The sequence below is a fragment of the Pholcus phalangioides genome, unplaced genomic scaffold, assembly GCF_987345545.1.
Source record: "Pholcus phalangioides strain wild (caught in Gottingen) unplaced genomic scaffold, Ppha-v1.0 ptg000008l_1, whole genome shotgun sequence".
Taxonomy (NCBI): Eukaryota; Metazoa; Arthropoda; class Arachnida; order Araneae; family Pholcidae; genus Pholcus; species Pholcus phalangioides.
In genome coordinates this window covers 58,859,698-58,881,238 of record NW_028301601.1, presented here as the reverse complement: position 1 = coordinate 58,881,238, position 21,541 = coordinate 58,859,698, and the positions used below count along the sequence as shown (strand labels likewise).

General features: G+C 37.0%; 1 protein-coding gene across 8 annotated transcripts in view; it reads left to right on the top strand.

The window, feature by feature from the left end:
* The window catches only part of LOC149084660 (disks large homolog 1-like), a 393,252-nt gene that overhangs the window by 217,557 nt on the left and 154,154 nt on the right, over window positions 1–21,541 (top strand). For 6 of the 8 annotated variants that reach the window (XM_089235059.1, XM_089235063.1, XM_089235058.1 and 3 more), the window contains one exon: window positions 17,030–17,062. The exons of the other annotated variants lie outside the window; for them this stretch is intronic. In XM_089235059.1, the coding sequence (XP_089091185.1) occupies window positions 17,030–17,062 (33 nt within the window). The remainder of the gene's footprint in view (window positions 1–17,029; window positions 17,063–21,541) is intronic. 8 annotated transcript variants of the gene reach the window in all.

Here is a 21,541-nt window from a genome sequence, read left to right as displayed (position 1 = left end):
GATTTTTTGAGACATTAGTGGCTTTTAAAGATTTTTTTGAGACATCAGTGGTTTTTGAGACATTAGTGGTTTTTAAAGTTTTTTTGAGACATTAGTGGTTTTCAAAGATTTTTTTGAGACATCAGTGGTTTTTGAGACATTAGTGGTTTTTAAAGATTTTTTGAGACGTTAGTGGTTTTTAAAGATTTTTTGAGACATTAGTGGCTTTTAAAGATTTTTTTGAGACATCAGTGGTTTTTGAGACATTAATGGTTTTTAAAGTTTTTTTGAGACATTAGTGGTTTTCAAAGATTTTTTTGAGACATCAGTGGTTTTTGAGACATTAGTGGTTTTTAAAGATTTTTTGAGACGTTAGTGGTTTTTAAAGATTTTTTGAGACATTAGTGGTTTTTAAAGATTTTTTTGAGACATCAGAAGGGTAGACCTTTAAGAACCTTTAAGAAGGGTAGTAGAGAAGTGGTGTCTGATTATCGTCCAGTGAGTTTGACGAGCTCCCTCTCGAAAATTTTGGAAATTATCATCAAAAGGCAGTTTGTGAAGTGGATAGACGAGAATAATGTATTGTCGGATAATCAGCATGGGTTCAGGAAGGGGAAGTCATGTGTAACTAACCTCCTTTGCTTCTATGATTACGTGACTAAGGCTTTGGGTAAGAGCAAAAATGTCGACGTTGTTTACCTTGATTTCCAGAAGGCATTCGATCGGGTCCAACATGGCAAACTCTTGAAGCGTTTACACGAGATTGGAATAGGGGGCAACTTGCTGAATTGGATAGAATCGTGGTTAAGAGATAGGTCGCAACGAGTTATGGTGAACGGGGAATTCTCTGGTTGGACAGACGTCACAAGTGGAGTTCCTCAGGGAAGTGTCCTTGGCCCCATACTTTTTTCACTTTTTATCGACAAACTCGATCAGGGTATCGATGGAATTACTAGCAAATTCGCAGATGATGTGAAGCTAATGGGGGTAATCGGAAATGAAAGCGATAGGGAGTTGCTCCAGACCAACTTAAACAAGATTGCAGCATGGGCAAATGAATGGAGCATGACGTTTAGCGTAGATAAGTGCATGGCCGCTCATTTTGGTTCGAACAACCCACGGTTCTCTTACGAGTTGAATGGTGTCACTATCCCGGATGCAACTCGAGTCACCGATTTGGGAATTCTCATTGACGAGCGACTTAAGTTTTCTGAACATTGTTCAGCGGTTGTCAAAAAAGCGAATAGAATGCTTGGTCTCATTTTCAAAAAGGTCTCTTCGCGTTCTCCTAAAGTCATTCTTCCGCTTTTTCGAGGCTTAGTTCGTCCTGGACTGGAGTATGCTGTAAGGTTTTGGAGACCATACCTACAGAGGGACATAGACTTGGTTGAAGGGGTGCAGAGAAGAGCTACGCGTGTCCTTATTGGCACACGGGGCTTGAGGTATGAAGAGAGACTTCATTTTTTGAATATGTTTACACTGGATGAACGCAGGTGTCGAGGAGATATGATCGAGGTGTTCAAAATTTTCAATGGGATGGATAGGATGGACCATGAACTTTTAGTACACCGCCAATCGACTGCTTTTACAAGGGGACACCAGTATCGATTGGTGAGGGACAATGCAAGGTTATGGTGTCGCAGGGAATTTTTCTCCAATAGGGTTGTTAATAAATGGAATAGCTTACCCCCGGAGGTAGTAAATTGTAACACAATTGACACGTTTAAAAAGAAATATGATAAACATGTTGGGGTAAACCGAGAAGCTATCCATTCTTAGAATAAGACAACCATAAGTATTCTTTATGGGCATTGTATAATATTTTAGCATGTGTATATATTGTTTGTAATTTGTGTTAATTGCATTTTTAATTGGGTTGCTGTATTTTGAAACATATGACAACCATATTTTTATGGGCATCTTTTTATCAGCCACCTCGTTGGGCATTTTGCCTGTTGTGGCGTTGTATTTGTATTTGTATTTGTATCAGTGGTTTTTATAATACAATACAATACAATTACAACGCCACAACAGGCAAATTGCCCAACGAGGTGGCTGACTTAAGAACATCATGGATCCCCGAGCCCCTACCTACTACTGCTACACCACACATGCACACCCCCCCCCCCCCCCCCGCGGAATCCCCCAACGAATAGAGACATTAGTGACAATATGAGACATTAGTGGTTTTTAAAGTTTTTTTGAGACATTAGTGGTTTTCAAAGATTTTTTTGAGATATCAGTGGTTTTTAAAGATTTTTTTGAGACATCAGTGGTTTTTAAAGATTTTTTTGAGACATCAGTGGTTTTTAAAGATTTTTTTGAGACATCAGTGGTTTTTGAGACATTAGTGGTTTTTAAAGTTTTTTTGAGGCATTAGTGGTTTTCAAAGATTTTTTTGAGACATCAGTGGTTTTTGAGACATTAGTGGTTTTTAAAGATTTTTTTGAGACATCAGTGGTTTTTAAAGATTTTTTTGAGACATCAATGGTTTTTGAGACATTAGTGGTTTTTAAAGATTTTTTTGAGACATTAGTGGTTTTTAAAGATTTTTTGAGTCATGAGTGGTTTTTAAAGATTTTTTTGAGACATCAGTGGTTTTTAAAGATTTTTTTGAGACATCAGTGGTTTTTGAGACATTAGTGGTTTTTAAAGATTTTTTTGAGACATCAGTGGTTTTTGAGACATTAATGGTTTTTAAAGATTTTTTTGAGACATCAGTGGTTTTTAAAGATTTTTTTGAGACATCAGTGGTTTTTAAAGATTTTTTTGAGACATCAGTGGTTTTTAAAGATTTTTTTGAGACATCAGTGGTTTTTAAAGATTTTTTTGAGACATCAGTGGTTTTTAAAGATTTTTTTGAGACATCAGTGGTTTTTAAAGATTTTTTTGAGACATCAGTGGTTTTTGAGACATCAGTGGTTTTTGAGACATTAGTGGTTTTTTAAGATTTTTTTGAGACATAGTGGTTTTTAAAGTGGTAGTTAGCTAGGAGCTTTTTTTGTTTTTGAGACATCAGTAATGTGGTAATTTTATTGAACTTTTACTTAGAGAACTTTCAATCGTTATTAGGGAAATGTTAGAAAAATATTGAAATGCTCAAAAACATGAAAGAATTTTCGTAAACATTCTTATTTGGAAAGTTTCACTGTAATTTGCGGGGAGTGTTCGGAAACATTGTTATCAGGCGAATGCTTAAAAAAAAGTTTTCCTAGAGAGTGGTCATAAAGCTATTGTTATCGTAGGAAAATTTTTGTAAACGCTTTTATTTGGGGAATATTCGGAAAATTTGTTATTATGGCAATGCTTTTAAAATACTGTTATTGTGTGTGTATTAAAAAAGTATTAAAGCTTACAGTTCAAACATGTATATTAAAGCTTACAGTTTAAATATGTCTTAAAGCTTACAGTTTAAATATGTATTAAAGCTTACAGTTCAAATATGTATTAAAGCTTACAGTTACGAAGTATTTGAAAGTATCTTTATCTATGTATTTGAAAAGTACATATTTATATGTTAGAAAGAAAATTTAATAATTGAACAGCTCTCTGTCCGTCACTGATGTTGAAAATTCTCCATAACTTGGAGAAGATAATGATGAATAAGTCGAGAGTGTCCGATAACATTGTTGTAATAAGGCGGGAATAAAGTTGAATTTCGTTCGAAGAGTATTTTTATTAGGAAAAATATTTGATGTCAGGGAACTGTTTAGAAAATGTAGGTACATTAATATTAGCAAATCGTTTGGAAAAAAAAACTGCTATTTGAGTGGTGAAACTTTATTTTGAAAAGTGTTCACGGCAAAAAGCCATTCATGATAATGAGGAATCGGAGAAAAAATTGGGAAAAAATATCCAGCATTTTTAACGGGAGTGCGTTCGGTAATAATCATTCGTCGATGAAATTCTTTGAAAGAGTGCAAAGCAAGCGCTTGCGAAACACTCCCCATATAACTTTCTTTAAAAAAAAAACGCATCAAAAACGAAAACATTTCATCTTAATTAGCTTTTTTCATTCTTTTGATGAGAACTGTGAAAAGGATATTCATTGGAAAAAATAAAAACTTAACAATACCACTTCATTAGGTATTCGATTAATTCTATGGAGAGGACGAAGACCGATTTCATCTCGCGCTCGAAATGTGACCAACTAGCAGCGATCTTTTTCATTGAAAGTTCCACATTTATTTTTTTTTTCCATGTCGGAGCCATTAAGTTGAGTAGTTTGGTTGAGTCAGTAGTTTTCAAATGATTACTCGCTGTCCTCTAGGGGGGTTGATAAGGCGTTCGCAGGATTCGTTCCAGAACAGTGTTCTCCAACGTTTTTCACAACTGCGACCTGTGAAAAAGTTGAAAAATTTCACGGGCGAATGGGAGAAATTATGTGCGAACCGGTAAAAAATAAATACCGTAAATGGCATAAAGTAGTTGCGGGCTGTCAAAAAAATTAAACGAATGGAGGAAAATAGTTTGCGAGTCGGCAAAAAGCATAAACGAGAGAAATAATTTACAATGTCGCAAAGCAAGCACACTCACGTGAAACACTTCCCGTGAAATTTTCTTCAAAGGAGGAAAAACGCCCAAAAACGAAGGCATTTAATCTTAATTAGTTTTTTTTCCTCATTATTTTGATAAAAAAAACCGTGAAGAGGAAATTCATTGACAAAAAACCTTAACAATACCACTTCAATAGATATTCGATTCCTTCTAATTTTATGGAGAGGACGATGACCGATTCCATCTCTCCCTCTCTCGCTTGAAATGTCAGGAAGTTAAAACTAAAAAAAAAACACTTTATTCTCACATTTTGGCTAGAGATTAATTAGGTGTGGTTAACGAAGAGTACGAAGTAGTGGTGATGAGGAATTGAAGTTCCTTTTTCCAAGGAGAACAAAAAAGAAGAAAAGAAATTGATCCTCCATTTTTTTCATTAATTAACGTAATTAAGTTCTTCGGTTAACAAAAGATCTATCGCAAGAGCGTTATTTTCAGATATCTTATGAAAGAAGTGGAATCCCCCGATATTTTTTTTTTAGCCTCACAGCGACAACGCTCAAGAGTCTTAAGGTAAATGTGACACAACCCCAGACGCTCGCCTTCATTTCCTTTTCCTCCTCCTCGATAAACAATTGCTCTGGGGTTCCCGATTCCAGCTTCAAAGAGGGAAAAATTCATCGATTTCGAGTTAATTAATTTTATGCTGCGTAAATATTTCCTTTTATACTCGAATAATTTCATTATCTTTTGGGTTTTAATTTTTTCGCCATTGTTACGTTATGAAAAGGCATTTGCTGGGAATCGTTTCCTCGAGCGATTTTCCTCCAGATAATGAAGTGTCGAATCCGATTTTGTCTCCACGTTTAATGATACGAACACACGCCAGCTATAGCCATCGGATATATCGTCGTTCTGTTGTTTCATTCTCTGAATGAAATTTTTCAGTAAGAATTGAATGTAGTTGGATACATGTGTGTGTGTTACATTTGATATCAATGTAATTATTAGTATTATTATTATTAAGTTTTTTCTGCTGACGTCTTATTCCGAAATTGGTTGTATGTTATATACACGTTATTCTTATATACGCGTTATTCTTCTTACTGTTCAAGGTGACCTAACGATCATTATTATATGGTTTGCGTAGTGATCGATGGGGTGTCCCGGTTGTGGAATGAATATTTGTAATCATAATTTTCCCTTTTAATGTCTTTTTTTTTGTATTTTAATTGGTTTTTCCCCTTAAATGAAGACACTCAAGTCTAGTCATATTCATGAATCTCTCTTTTTCATTGAAATGTCGACATTTTTTTTTTTCATGTTGGAGCCATTAAGTTGAGTAGTTTGGTTGAGTCAGTAGTTTTAAAATGGTTGTTTGCTGTCCTCTAGCTGTTGATAAGGCAGGATATGTTCTAGAACAGTGTTTTCCAACGTTTTGCACGACTTGCGACCTGTTAAAAAGTTAACTGATGGTGTTAACACTGATGGTGAAAAATTTCACGGACCGGCGCAAATGGGAGAAATGGTGTGCGAACCGGTAAAAAATAAACTAACGGGACAGATGATTACAGACATGCAAAAAATAAATAAATAGGAAAAAAAATATCTTCTGGAACGGCAAAAAAAAATATCTTCTGGAACGGCAAAAAAAATATCTTCTGGAACGGCAAAAAAAATTAATACCGTAAATGGCAGAAAATAATTGCGGACTGTCGAAAAATAAAGTAAATGGGGGAAAATAATTTGCGAATCGGCTAAAAAAACAGAAAAAAGGAATAAATAAGAGAAATAACTTGCCGTTGCTAGTTGATGTGAAGTACAAACTAGCAACTCTCGTCTTCTCCATCATGGTTTCACCAATTTATTAAAGTTACTTCCCAGTCAATGGAAAGAACAATGACCTAAAAGAAACCATTGTAGAGATGGTATGATATTTATTACATAAATCTAAAATTATGTCGCCGGTGTAAGAAATTTGTCGAAATTTTTCGTGAGCTGGCAAAAAAGTTGTCGCAGACCTGCGACGGTTACGGGGCAGTGGTTGAAAGTGCTCTGTTCCACAATAAAGTGGGAACTGATGGAGTGAAAATAAACCGAGTGGCTGTGGCATAACTCTCTGTCACAGACCGATTCGAGAACACAACTGTTTTTACAAATTCAAAATTTCTCATCTCTGAAATGCCTCGTGACATTCCTAATCAATCTTATATCACATTATGATGCTGTAGCACAACCCTTTGAGAGTCACTGCATTCTACTTATCTCAAGCAAACTTGCATATCCTCGACTTAATCGCTGCCGTCCTTAACCCGTTGATTACTTGAATAGTCATAGCCTTTCATTCGAGCAAAAATAAAAAAGGTCTTACTTTCGGTTTTTTGACAACTTTACTTCCTTCAGGGAGAGGATAGATGGATGACTGCTCCCACCACCACCACTACTTAACTGTATATTCACGTCTTAAAACTCTGTGGAATTTCCAACTGATCGGTACATTCTGGAACGTGTGTTCTCAGTGCATTTGTGGTCCTCACAAGTTATCAGAGTTACGCATGCTTCGTTTTCCTGTGGTGCTGCCTCCCATAATTTGAACTGAAAATGGCAGACTTGCCTGGAATTTTTTGTTATGCATGTATCTTGTTGAAGGTCTGCCTGCTCTCTGTAGACACTTTTTTAGATGCCGACTTTTGAAAAATAGATGATTAATGAGGTCTGAACTCCTTGATATTTTGAGAATTTCCAAACATTCGTTTATCGGAAACAGATCAAACCATCAAACCATCAATCAGGCAGCGTGACAATGCCTATCACTTACCATCTATAACCGATGGAGATAATTGAAGGGTTAATGAATCATTTAAAAACTTGGAAACAATTTAGCAGTTTTAACGACTCTGCAGCGTTCAACTTCTTCCCGATCAAGTAAAGACGTGAAACGTCGACATTACGGATTTCTGCCAACCCTATAGGTCATTTCGTTATGTGAGTTCCCTTGAAAAAAAAAAGATCGCTAACATAAGAAGTGAGAATGAAGTCCAGCGGATGCAGTATAATCTCCTCTATGTGATCAAAAGGCATAATCCAATCACCACGAAGTCTTCATCTAATGTCTGTTTTACTTCCAGTGGACTCGTTTCGATCTATTTTTGGAAATAGCGTGTGCATGTCCTGCAAGGTTGCCGGCAAAAGAGGGACTTGGTCATCAATAAAAACAAATTCCGTCTGTGGTTTTTATATTGCCGGTGGCGTTACCTAGCGTTATATTCTTTTCCCGAGGAGTCATTTCGGACGTGGTTTCTCTTCGTTTTTAACGCCCTTTATCGCACCTTTTCATGTCCGCCATATCACTTTCTTATTTCCCCACCTTTTTGTTCCACTTGATGGTCCCGGATTTTTTTTTCCTTTCCTTTATTTCTATTATACGATCCAGGAAACCATAAAGACGGAGGAAAAATAAAATGAAATAAATAAAACGCAACGCTTTTTATACGGCGCTTAGTTACTCACGGCCCTTCAGCGCCATCTGTTTTCAAACATTTCGGAAATCCTCTCTTTTACTTTCTGTATTTCTACCGAGAAGTTTTTTTCTCAAAGACAAAAAGCTGAAGATTTTTTCCATTTCTCTCTCTCTCTCTCTTTCCTTCAAGGAAATCGTGTTTTCGTACGTGGTTTCCATTTTATCACTTTTGAAGGAAAATTGCTAGAAAGAGAAGAAAATCTAATGGTTTCTATTTTCTTCCCCGAGAAGCAACAAAATAAGAAATAAGGCTCAATTTAATTTTCTGTATTTGTTCTTAAAGATATGTTTCTTGTCAGTCTTGAAATTGGGAGATTTATGTGTTTTTGTGTTTCCGTAATCAACTTCAATTTATCTCCTTCCGCAGAAAATTTGATTATACTTACTGGTTTCTGAGCTTCTCTTTTTTTCCCTCTTCTATCTTATTTTATTTGTCATTGATTTGCGTCTCGAATCTTTTTCTCGTGTTGTTTTTTCTATCTAAAATGAACGCGAGTTAATTTGTTTAACTTGATTTAATGGTTCAGCGAATAAATATTTTCGTCTGAAATTGGAAAAATTTCAATATTATTCTGGAGTTGTTGTTTACACACACGCGAACGATTTCGAAATTCGTTTTTTTTTTGTTTTGTAACTTCGTACTTGATATTTAAATCTTTAATAGAAAGAGGAAAAATATACGATGGAAATAAATGAAGGGTATATAAATAGTTTAAAAATTCATAAAAATTGAAGGAAATTGTATATTTGAGTGCTTTTTGTGAATAAGTTATTCTCACGAAGTGAGATTTTTTTTTTTTTGATACGGAAAAAAAAAAATTAGTTTAAATTTTTGTCTATAGAGGGTCAGGGAAATCGGTCCGTCAGTGGACTTCTCTTTGGTGTCCGAAACGTTCGTAAGGCTTCAACTGGTGATTTGTGGCTGAGATGAAACAACTTCATCCACAAATGTCAAAAACACAATGATAAACTTATGTAAGTGCCAGTAATGGTAAAATTGAGGAATGAGTTGACTTTTATGTTTCAAGCGATTTACTTTCGTGCAACATCTTCTATCGGCGAAAATGCGAGCCAACTTTTTTGTCAAAAACCCTCTTCGTGAGAATACTTTTTTCGCCAGCTACATTCAAATACACGAATTCCGTCAATGTTGACGAATTTTTGTAACGAATTGGTGAAACACAATATATATGATATTAATTGATTTGCAGAAAAAAAAACATTTCATAAATAATATTTCAGCCAGCAATAAATATTTGACATTATGCCGTTTTAACTCTAGCAGCCGGTTTAAAACCGATGTACATATGTACCAATCAGTAATGAGTTGGGTTACCAGGTTCCAAAACTGAGAAATGAGGAAGCCTGCGCGCGCACCCTTAGTGACGCCACTTATCTCAATTCTCAAAATAGATGGCGCCACTTTTTCCGATCAGTAAAACCGGCCACGACAACAAATTTTCCAAACTCTAAAACAGAACTGCTAAAAAAAAAATAAAAATAGCAGAAACGGAAAAAATTGTGGGAATTTCGGCGGGTATTGGTGAATGCGTGTGGGGGGAAAAAAACTCATATCGATGAAGAAACATACAGTCAAACGTCGTTAGTGCGTCACCCGGTTAACACGTCACTCCGCTTACCGGGTCACTGTTTGGAAGTCCCAATTATCCTCAAGCAAGAATTGGCACAACTATGGCTTACTCCGTTTAGGGCAGTATTCACCGACATGGTTTAAACTGTAGCCACACTTTTTGGATAAGAGATCGACATAGATTGGTTAAAAACCTGAGTTTAACCAATCCGTGTCGATCTCTTATCAGAAAATTGTGACTATAGTTTAAACCATGTCGGTGAATACCGCCCTTAACGAGTCACCCCGCTTACTAAATCATATTTTTGCTCTCCCAAGAGTGACTCATTAACGAGGTTTGACTGTATATATTTCAAAGTGGAAAAAAAATTTCATCAGAAAAAAGTAATTCCGGAAACCTGAAAAGGGAAGACAAAAGAGCTAATTTTTCGAAACGTAGGACATCAAAATTGAAATGACATCAAAAAAGGAGGACGTTGGGTAACCCTGGTCTTGAGTGGTTGTGCGTGAGCGTTTAGTGCTGCCATCTACAGAAATCACACGTCCTAGTGGATTGTCAGCTGTAAAATATCGCATTGCCTACCAGTTTCACGTTCAAGTATACTTATGTTCGATTACACCTGAAAGTGATCGCTAAAATCCTTCTTTTAACATAAAGACATAACCAGCATTATGGAGTCTGAAATAAACACCGTTTCCATGTTTTTGTTAATTTTCATGCTGCGCACCAGTTTTAAACCAACAGCCAATTTCACATCAAGCATTATAACGGTCTCTTTTTTTTATTCACAGATGGCAGCAGCGTTTCCAGTTCAACGCTGTTTCTCACATGTATAATTGTAGAGCAATTAAAAACATTAAATATATAAGAAGTCAGAAGATCAAGAAATTTTCCTCCTGTCACTGTGGGTTGTCTTCGGTTCGCAAATTATTTCTCTCGTATTTTCACACCAATTTTCTAAAGAGAAATTTCAAGTTTCTATTTCTAGCTCATTTATTAGACTTCAATACAGTACTGTTATGAGAAACCTTCAATGTGTGCTTTCTCTGGGAAACAAAAATAATAATTTACATACAAAAATAACAAAAGTTAGGTATTTTTTCTTTTCGCTTTATTCGTATAGTTTGATGCCATTTTTCCTCTTTCTTATTGCGGTATTTGTTGAACGCCCTTCCAGTTATACGTTGTACAGATTGCGGGGGTCTTATCTCTGAACCTAAACGAATGCTGCAGATTCTTTCCAGGGCAGAAAGAAAGCATTAGCGGGAGAAAATGAAGGTTTCTTTATGTGGTTGGTTGCCTTATTTGTTCAGTAACTCTTTTATCAGATCGATTATATGATGCTTTTTTTTGCTATTTTTATCTTTCTTCTGGAACGATCACTCTGGATGAATGCTGTTCATTTTCCTCAGTTGTTACTGTGCTATTATTCCTTTTTTTTTCCTCTCCCGTATTTTTCGAGGTTCTATTTTTCAACTTCTTATCATTAGAAACACAATAGCAAGGAACTGAAATTGATATTTTAGGACTGGATGGGAAGAAGCAATAACAGAATTGATTCAGGGATACGAACTTTTCTTAAAAAGAAGAACAATTATAAAGGAGTTATATTGTATCTTTCAGTGAAAACGTTCATGCTTTTTTTTTGCGATTTCTGTTCATTGCTGTAAATCTCGTATCCAAAATTTACTGTTTATTTACTTCTTTTTGGAATTCTTCGAAAATGGGTGTGAATTTTAACACTACGAAATATACGTAATAGGACTATCTTTGGAAAATAATTATCATCAGTTAATTAGTACTCAGTAGTACTTATAAGACTTGCGCGTCATGAAGGGTCAGCGTTTTACGGAAATTTCGAACCTGACGCTTCGCTTGCCTTGACCGTGTGAGACACGAAGTGAGTGGCCATATGAGTGGCTGAGTAACGGTATGTAAGCTTGTGAGAGACCAAGTGAGTGTGACGACTCATACGGTCATAAACGTAATCACGAAAACGGTCACTCACCCATACGGTTACTCGCACACTCACTTGGCCACTCATGCGGTCACTCACTTGATCACTCATGGTCATTCACTTGATCACTCATATGGTCATTCACTCACCCATATAGCTGCTACTCACGCTCACTCACTCATACGGTCACTCACTCGATCACCCATATGGTCACTCACTCATACAGTCACTCACACTTACTTGGTCACTCATACGTTCACTCACTCACTCATACAGCCACTCACGCTTACTTGGTCACTCACCCACTCATACAGCCACTCACACTTATTTGGTCACTCATACAGTCAATCACACTCACTCGGTCACTCACACTTACTTGGTCACTCATACAGTCAATCACACTCACTCGGTCACTCACTTAAATACAGTCACTCACACACCCATACCGTCACTCACTTAAATACGGTCACTCACTCACCCATACCGTCACTCACTTAAACACGGTCACTCACTCACCCATACCGTCACTCACTTAAATACGGTCACTCACTCACCCATACCGTCCCTCACCCAACCACTTGGTCAATCACACAGTCAGTCACTTGGTCACTCACTCGGTTGCAGTAGGCGAAATTTTCGGATTTCCAGAGTTAGCGTACCGATTTCTGGTTCGATAAACTTGGGATTGAATCCCAGTGGCTAGTAGACCCTTGTCTAATAAGTCTTAATGTATGAAGATATTTCACTCTTCGCTATTCATTCAAGTTAACATTTTCCTTTGCTTAGAAAAAATTTCTTCAAACTTTTTACTACTGCAGATGGGTCCAAAATGTTGAAAAACTCCACGGACTTGCTGAAATGTGGAAAATTATTTGCGGGCCGGCAAAAAAAATAAATAAATACGTGAATAGGAGAAATAATTCGAAGACTGGCAAAAAAAAAGACGAAAATAATTGCAGGACAAAAAGTTTGCCATTGCTAGTTGGTGCAATGTACCGAGCCGCTTTGTCTTCTTCACTAAGTTGGTTGCTTTAAACAACCATTAAGCAAAAACGATCATTTTGGAGCGTTTAGATTGGCACAGATGACGGGCTGCCAAAAAATAAATGGTTGAAACAATTAAAAGAGCTATTGGCGGTCAAGAGTGAAATAAAAATTAATATTAAAGATGTTATAATATTAAATAAAATATAAAATTATGTATGAGCCGCAAGAATTACTTGAAATTTCTCGCGGACCAGCGGTTGAAGAACACTGCCTTGGAGAGCTAAAATGTTACAACTAACTTTTTTCTTTTTTCAGAGCATATATGCGCTGAATGGGCCCATACAACGGACTGTCAGACCTAACTCAGTTTATAAATAGGTCGCATATACTTCGGCTACTTTACCGCACAGCAACTCCGATCAAATCGCCATACAGCAATTTACTACCGGTCGAGTTGGGTCGGAAAGGAAGGCGCTATCTGTCGGTGGGCGTCTCAGGTTCGGTAGAGTAAGAACTTGTTATATATACCTGACGGTAGCGTTCATGGTGGTAGACGAGCATCTTACGGGAGGGATGTCATATATACCGACATTGGCCATCAGATGGTGACGAATATGAAGAAATGGTCGCTCACCGCTGTTTGCTCCGTGGAAAGAAAAATGCTCCTTGCTTCTGTAGTGTAGTAATCCAGCGCACTCGCCCGGATTTGCGAGGAGGCGTTGTGGTTAGATTCTCCACAGATGAAGTCGAACTTTCGTACCTAAATTTGTCTTCGCGTAAGCCAGTTATGTCTTAATATTTGTAAGTCTTAGTGTGTATAAAATGACCGATATAATGAGATAAAAAATTATCAAAATCTTCAATTGCTTTGTCATTTGAATTTTTTCGACGTCATCCCCCCCCCCTCTTTTTTTTGATGACACACCAACTCCTGTCATATCGCTATAATGTAATCGAATACTGATTGAGTTGTGTAGGGACCATTTCATTTTTCTAGTGACAACTATAGCCCGTCAAAACCTATCATGTGCTGAACTATATTATTGAATGGGGGTTTTTTCTCTCAATCCTCTATATGATAGTGTTTCCCAATCTTTCTGAAAACCAGTAAAATGTCTAAAAAGAATTAGACGGACCACTTGCGTCCAGTACTTCGGGACACACCCCTGTAATTTTCGTTCCGATTTTTTCATACATTTGTCCCGTTTTTTCCACGATACTTATTTGATTCGTGGTACAGCAATTACAAAAGTCGTAATACGCAGCGTTTTCATAATATGAATTATACTGTGATAATTATATAAGGGAAAAATTATAAATATTCATCTCACATATTTGTCAAGTTTGACGTTTTTCCAACCAATTTTACAACGATTTTAATTATTGCGTGTCTATGTCCCGTATTTTACGGATTATTATTTAAGATCTTAGGTTACCGTATTTTATTCTCAATGAAATATGGTCATCAAATCATTCGAATATATTTTTTTCGTAAAATACTGAACATTTTTGTTAATTGCGATTTGTAGCAGAACTTTATTTTCACACCCTTCAGCAAATTTTAGCAGTAATTAGCAAATTGAATTTAAAGCAATAGATTGAAATTTTTAGCACAATTTAGTGATATCCCGCATATAAGATCGCAATTACCTGCATTCTCCTCGATGATGTATGGTGAACTTAAGCATGAAGGTATACCTTTTTTTTGAGCCCATATGGATATTACTAATATCAAACGGGTCAATAATTTCATCTAGTTTGACTGTGGACCACCTATGGCATCGTCGCGGACCATGTTGGTTGGTCGGCTGAAGTTGGTTTTCTGTGGTTCCCAACTTCAAGGCGCAAATGCGAGCCGATCTCCCCGTTAAAAAGTCTCGCCACAGAGAGCAACAGTCCTACAACGGTAAATCATTTCAACCATAACACTTCACTCATAGTTAGAAAAACTGGGGGCAGATGACAGAATTACACATAACAAGCATTACACAGAAACAAACTTTACGTCAGGTTGCACTACACGTACACGCACATTCCCGCAGGTACCGATTCGTTGGGGGTTCGTTGGGGGGTTCCGCGGGGGGGGGGTGCATATGTGGTATAGCAGTAGTAGGTTGGGGCCTCCAAAAAATGGCTCGGGGATCCATGATGTTCTCAAGTCAGCCACCTCGTTGGGCAATTTGCCTGTTGTGGCGTTGTATTTGTATTTGTATTTGTATAAACGCTGCTGTGTGCGGTCCAGTGTTTATTTGAATATACATGGGCAAAAAAAAAAACCATTATACCAATTTATTTTCTCAATTATTATATGGTATTTTAGAACATACGTCTTTTAGTGTCATTTCAGTGCAAAATATGGCTACATGGGTAAAATACTTTTTATTTAAAAAGAGTTGATTCCATGTAGATGGCGTTTTTTCTTAGAGCTACTGAAATTTTAAATGTTCAAAGATTTATAAAATTTCACCAAACTGAGGGAATCGGATTTTAAAATTAAAGAAAACCCACTATTGAACTTTGTTAAGCAAGATTTCATCTGTTTATAGAAAACGGTTAAATAAATGCAAAATATGCCTTTTACCCCTTAATTTAACATTTTAGCTAGTTGAAAAACTCGCTCTAATTAATTGAAATGCTGTTTTGTGTGGTTTCAGTTAAATATACGCTAAAAGCATCAATATACATCCGCTTTTTTATAGTTTTTATTTTTTTGCAGTACATTTTTGTGGGAAGTGTGAACCATACAGGGTTAAAAGAGAAGTTTCGACGGAAGTTACGAAAATTCTAGATTGAGGTGTCGTAGGGAATTTTTCGCTAATGGAGTTAATAAATGCAATAGCTTATTCCGGGGGTAGTAAATTCTAACATAATTGACACGTTCGAAACGGAAATACGATAAACATGTTGGGGTAAATCGAGAAGCTGTGTCCATACTTAGATAAGACAACTATAAATATTCTTTTATGGGCATTGTATAATATTTTATTATGTATATATAGGGTGACTATAATTAAAAGACCCTGTTTTAAAGTAGCCTACAGGCAAAACTAGTTATCAGAAAAGTGCGAAATTTTGTGGAGGACTTCATGAAGTGATGCGAATTTTTCTCGGGGGGGGGGGGGGGAAGGAGTGGTTAGTTGCACACCAGAGGGCGCTTCACGTTGAATACCTGTACTAAACGTGTAAATTTATATGATGTCACGCAGCAGCTGTTATAAAACATTCGCTGACATCTTGTTTCTCAATGTGTTTGCTGCTCACAATGACGATAAGTTTACGTGATCGCGCTTTCTTGGTCAAATTGTTTTGCCAAAACAGCAATTCCACAGTAACTGCTCTACTGAAATATCGGATTTGGAAGAGGATTCGAAAAGGTCCAGTGAATGTTAAAAACCTTCGGTGTATGATAACGGAATTCGAAACCACAGGATCGTTGGCTGAAGTTTTCTCTAATAGAATTGTTAATAAATGGAATAGCTTATTCCCGGGGGTGGTAAATTCTAACACAATTGACACGTTCAAAACAGAAATACGATAAACATGTTGGGGTAAATCGAGAAGCTATCCATACTTACAATAAGACAACGGTAAATATTTTTTATGGCCATCGCATTATATTTCATCTGTATTTTATGTTTCGTTTTTGCTTATATAATTGCATTTTTAACTGGGTTGCTGTATTTTAGAAATATATGGCATCCATATTCGGGTATCTTTTTCTGATGGAAAAAAGATCACTAACGGCAGTAAATTGCCATTTCGTTGAGCATTTTGCCTGTTGTGGCCTTGTATTTGTATTTGAAACATCCCCTGTCTTATAGACGTGATCACATACCTGTTATACCCTTACTTCTAGTGGGATGTTCATTCCTCTTGGGAAATATTAGCTCATATTTTTAAGCTGAGTGGGTGCTGATTTAGAGTTTTTCCCAGGACAGAGATCAATATAAATCCCCATCGAAGAAATGGTAGCTCGTAAAGATCACATATTAATATCTTACATCAATAAAGTCTGCTTAATGCGGTCCATTAAAGATATTCTAATCAGAACGGGGGAAAAAAACCACTGATAATGCGACACAACTCAGTCATCCCTGAGGACGGTGACGGCAGTGAATTGCCACGAGCCGATTGACTGGTGTTGAGAACGTTTTCATTTAAGAGAAACATTGTTTTTTTCGCCGTTTGGCCTGTTTTTCTGGTATGCGATTTCAGTTCCCCAAGATTATGATCGCGGTTTTTGCCTTTTATTAAATATGAATGACCTTGGGGAGGGAAATAAATATTTTTCACGATTACACAATGCATTTTATCGTTATTATTCCGTCTCCCGTTATTGATTCCGTGTTCCCGTAGCTATCAGTCATACAGAGGCCATGAAAAAAAAAAAAAAAAAAAGCAAGAAGAAACATTAGCAGATGAAAATCATTAGTGATTATTAGTGGTAATTATGTCTGAATACCGATCGGAAATTTCAGCAAAGTGTTTGTTTTATTGCAGAGTGACAAATGGCTATTGGCAGATTATGATCAAGTGAGTATATATATCACGTCCCTTCTTTTGAAATCTATGTGTACCCTTCGTGAGATCCCATGAGTATTATTTTGCTGGAGAGATCCCATGTCCTCTCCTCCTCCTCCTCCTTTCCAGGATATTATTTTACAAATTTTTGTTTTCATTTTATGCTCGCATTATTCCCGAATTTTATCCCTCCTAATTTCAAGTTCTTTTTCTTTAAATTTCTGTACTATGTGGGATATTTATTTCTTCAAATCAGTGGTTCCCAACGTCGAGCATGTGACGAACTATTAAGGACCACTCAGGAAATGATCAGCAAAAAATTAGAAAAAAAAATTAGTAAAGTAATAATAAATGCGCGAATCGTTAATTATAGCACAATATATGCGAGGAATAATGTACAAGACTTACATTATTTCTCGTGATGGCATTGGCTAGTTTTCTACGCATTTCCAGGGTTTTGAAAGCCACTAACGTATTTTTGAAGCTAGGCCTACCAGAGCTTACTACGCAGTTCCAGTGGTCAAGAATTATCCTACGCACTGCTAGAAGTACGCACACCTACCAGATATTGTTATTTTAATTGCAAACAACATCAGATTGATCCATTCATAATGTAACATATTATGTAAGATAAAAAAAAAAATTAAAATGAAAAAAAACCCACACACACCATGTAGGGACCCATTAGGTCCTACATAGAGCATGATGGGGGGGGGAAGGGCAAGCTTCTCACACGTTTCAAGGGGTACGCATACCTACGCATTTTTTAAAGTAAGTATCATACACGTTTCTAGGGGTACTTCACGTACGAGTTTTTAGAAGTAGCAAGCCTCCATATTACATTTCAACTACATAAACCACACACAGATCCTGATACGGTACATACGCCAGCGAACTTTCAGAAGTAACCATCCTCCTATTTGTTTCAATGAATATGCAAGCCTCAGACACATTTCAATGTATATGCAAGCCTCAGACACATTTCAATGTATATGCAAGCCTCAGACACATTTCAATGTATATGCAAGCCTCAGACACATTTCAATGTATATGCAAGCCTCAGACACATTTCAATGTATATGCAAGCCTCAGACACATTTCAATGTATATGCAAGCCTCAGACACATTTCAATGTATATGCAAGCCTCAGACACATTTCAATTAAATGCAAGCCTGAAACACATTTCAATGAATATGCACACATTTCAATTAAATGCAAGCCTGAGACACATTCCAATGAATATGCACGCATTTCAATTAAATGCAAGCCTCAGACACATTTCAATGAATATGCACGCATTTCAATTAAATGCAAGCCTCAGACACATTTCAATGAATATGCACAAATTTCAATTAAATGCAAGCCTCAGACACATTTCAATGAATATGCACAAATTTCAATTAAATGCAAGCCTCAGACACATTTCAATGAATATGCACAAATTTCAATTAAATGCAAGCCTCAGACACATTTCAATGAACATGCACGCATTTCAATTAAATGCAAGCCTCAGACACATTTCAATGAACATGCACGCATTTCAATTAAATGCAAGCCTCAGACACATTTCAATGAACATGCACGCATTTCAATTAAATGCAAGCCTCAGACACATTTCAATGAATATGCACAAATTTCAATTAAATGCAAGCCTCAGACACATTTCAATGAATATGCACAAATTTCAATTAAATGCAAGCCTCAGACACATTTCAATTAAATGCAAGCCTCAGACACATTTCAATTAAATGCACGCCTCAGACACATTTCAATTAAATGCAAGCCTCAGACACATTTCAATTAAATGCAAGCCTCAGACACATTTCAATTAAATGCAAGCCTCAGACACATTTCAATGAATATGCACACATTTCAATGAATATGCACACATTTCAATGAATATGCACACATTTCAATGAATATGCACACATTTCAATTAAATGCAAGCCTCAGACACATTTCAATGAAAATGCACACATTTCAATCAATATGCAAGCCTCATACTGAATTCAATGAGAACGCAGGGTTCTTACATATTTCGAGGAAAAACTGGAATGATAGGGAACCGCCACTGTGTGTAGATGCATGAGCATGATTTGAATATTTGGTTGGAAGCAGCCAGCATTTAAAAATTTTTAAGGTTATCGGTTGATTGTATGGAAAAATGAATGATTTCTTAATGTGTGATTTCCTTTGATTTCTTTTTTTCCTCTTCGAATTCCTCCTGCTTGGTGATCTATTTTTGTTGATATATGGATTCGTTTGTTTTTTGTTTTCAATTGAGCACATTATATAGTCCTCCAACCACGAAATGAGACTTGTCTACGTCACGTCGGACGACACATCGAGAGAAACTCGTCAGTGACTGAGCCTTCACGTTTGGGCTGATCCTTACAGAAAAGAATGGAGTTGTTCGACTTAACGTGACGCTCTGCAACCAAGTCTCCTCTCTTGGTTTGGGGACTATGCATGCTCGTTTCTAATTACGTAATATTTATATGACGTTCTTATTGTATGCAGTTTGTTAGAATTTTTATGAAATTTAATTTAGGTTTAGTATTTTCTTTTTCGTACATGTGTGGTTTTAATTGATGCTTTGTATCTGTTATAATAAATGATATATTTCTGTAGATCGGTGGAAGAGGTTTAAAAAGTTTTCGGACCAGCAGGAATTTGAGAAATAATTTGCGGATCGGCAAGAAATAAATTATTAAATATAAAATTTTATAGTGGCTATACGACCACCTACGGAACTTTGGTTATCGAGTCCAGACGTGCCAAGGACGCTATAATATCAATTTAGATTTCGATTCTTAGACCACGATTCATCATAATTATTCCGTTGATGTATACTCCTGTAACTTTGGACTTGTTATTCTGTTATACAAATTTATATATAGATATATATACATATACTCATTTAATAAAATTCCGGATGCACCTATCTTTCGGGAACGCTTCGATATTTCCTTGAGATGGGAAGCGGGGTGTGTCCGGCCCTTCAATGTTCAGTGGCTGAATGAATGAACGCCAGGGTCTCTGCCACCGGACTTATCACGTTGCCGAGATCTCTTCCAGCCCAGCTTCGTGGCAGAGTCTGGAACAAAGTGAGTGTGTACACCTAACAGTCTGAGTGTGTAGCTAGTGTTGTGTATGATATTTCAGTGCTGCCATCTATACTTCAAATTGTGAGTGAAGTGTGATGATTGAATATTTGTAACGTTGTAGGCCTGTTGCTCTCTGTGCATTCGCGCCTTGAAGTTGGGAACCACAGAAAACCAACTTCAGCCGACCACCACTGTGGGGTTCGAGCCCGGATCCTCGCATCGCGAGTCCGTCACTATAACCACTCGGCCACCACAGCGGCAGTGTTCAGTGGCTATATATGAATTTGTCGAGATTTTGGAGAACGCTGCTGTAACGTATTCCCAAATACTACCGCCATGGTCGGCGTGACTCGACTACGCATATCCAGATGAAAAAAAAACGCTTGTCTATAGATGCGTTCTATCAACTCTTAGAATTCATTTAATTATTTAAAAAAAAAACGTACAATCCATTCGACTGAAAAATTAGGGGCATTGGTCCCTAGAGAGGGATTCAGAATTTTAATGTCGGTGAAATCTACACTCAAGTGAGATTCCGAATAATATCGTCTCCATTTCTTTTCGAAGTAATAACACGATGGCGCTTCTTTGTTTGGTTTTCCCCAGTCTTACGTTTTAATTTCCGTTCTCGGCCTAATGTAACAACCGAAACGTTGACGCAAAGGACAAACAAAACGTTAAGGCGCGAGCATTAACTAACGAGCAGAGACGCTTCTTCGTTTACGGAGCCGGAATACTTAAAAGCTTTTCTCTACTTACTCAGCACAGAAGCAACAACAATTTCCTCTAGTCCTCTTCCATTTTTATTTTTGTGTGTGTAACCCGTTTGCGCGAACGATTACGCGCCATGTACGCACATCCTACTGTATCCTGCCACCTTTCCGCGCAACATCTCCCTCCCCCCACGATCCTAGCAAGGATTCTCAGAAGAAAAAAAAAAAAGAGAAATCTCACTCTCTTTTGCTATGTTATGGAGGTCCGACTCCTGCTTCTTTCATTGCCTCGAGGGAAAGGTACTGATGGCAGATAAACCCTGAACGTGCCTGAGGACTGGAAGCCCCCCGTGTGATGCAGTTTTATCAGAGCCTCTCCTTTTCCCCCTACGCATTCCGAAAAAGAAAAATGGGAAAACCTCCGTTTCCTGCGTTTTTCTGTATGCTTGTTTGGAAAGGAAGGAAAAAAAAAAAGGAAAAGAGAGAGAAATTTTGAGAATTTCGTTCTTATCATTTCAAATTTCGACTAAATTGACATAGTCTGGGGGAGGGGCGTATCTTCTTCTACTTGTTCTTTATGTACATGTTTTCATTCGCTCTGCTAGCCAGTTCTACCTAAACTGAAAGTTTTTTGTTTTTTTTACTTTTCGAAGTTTGAACTGGTTTTCTT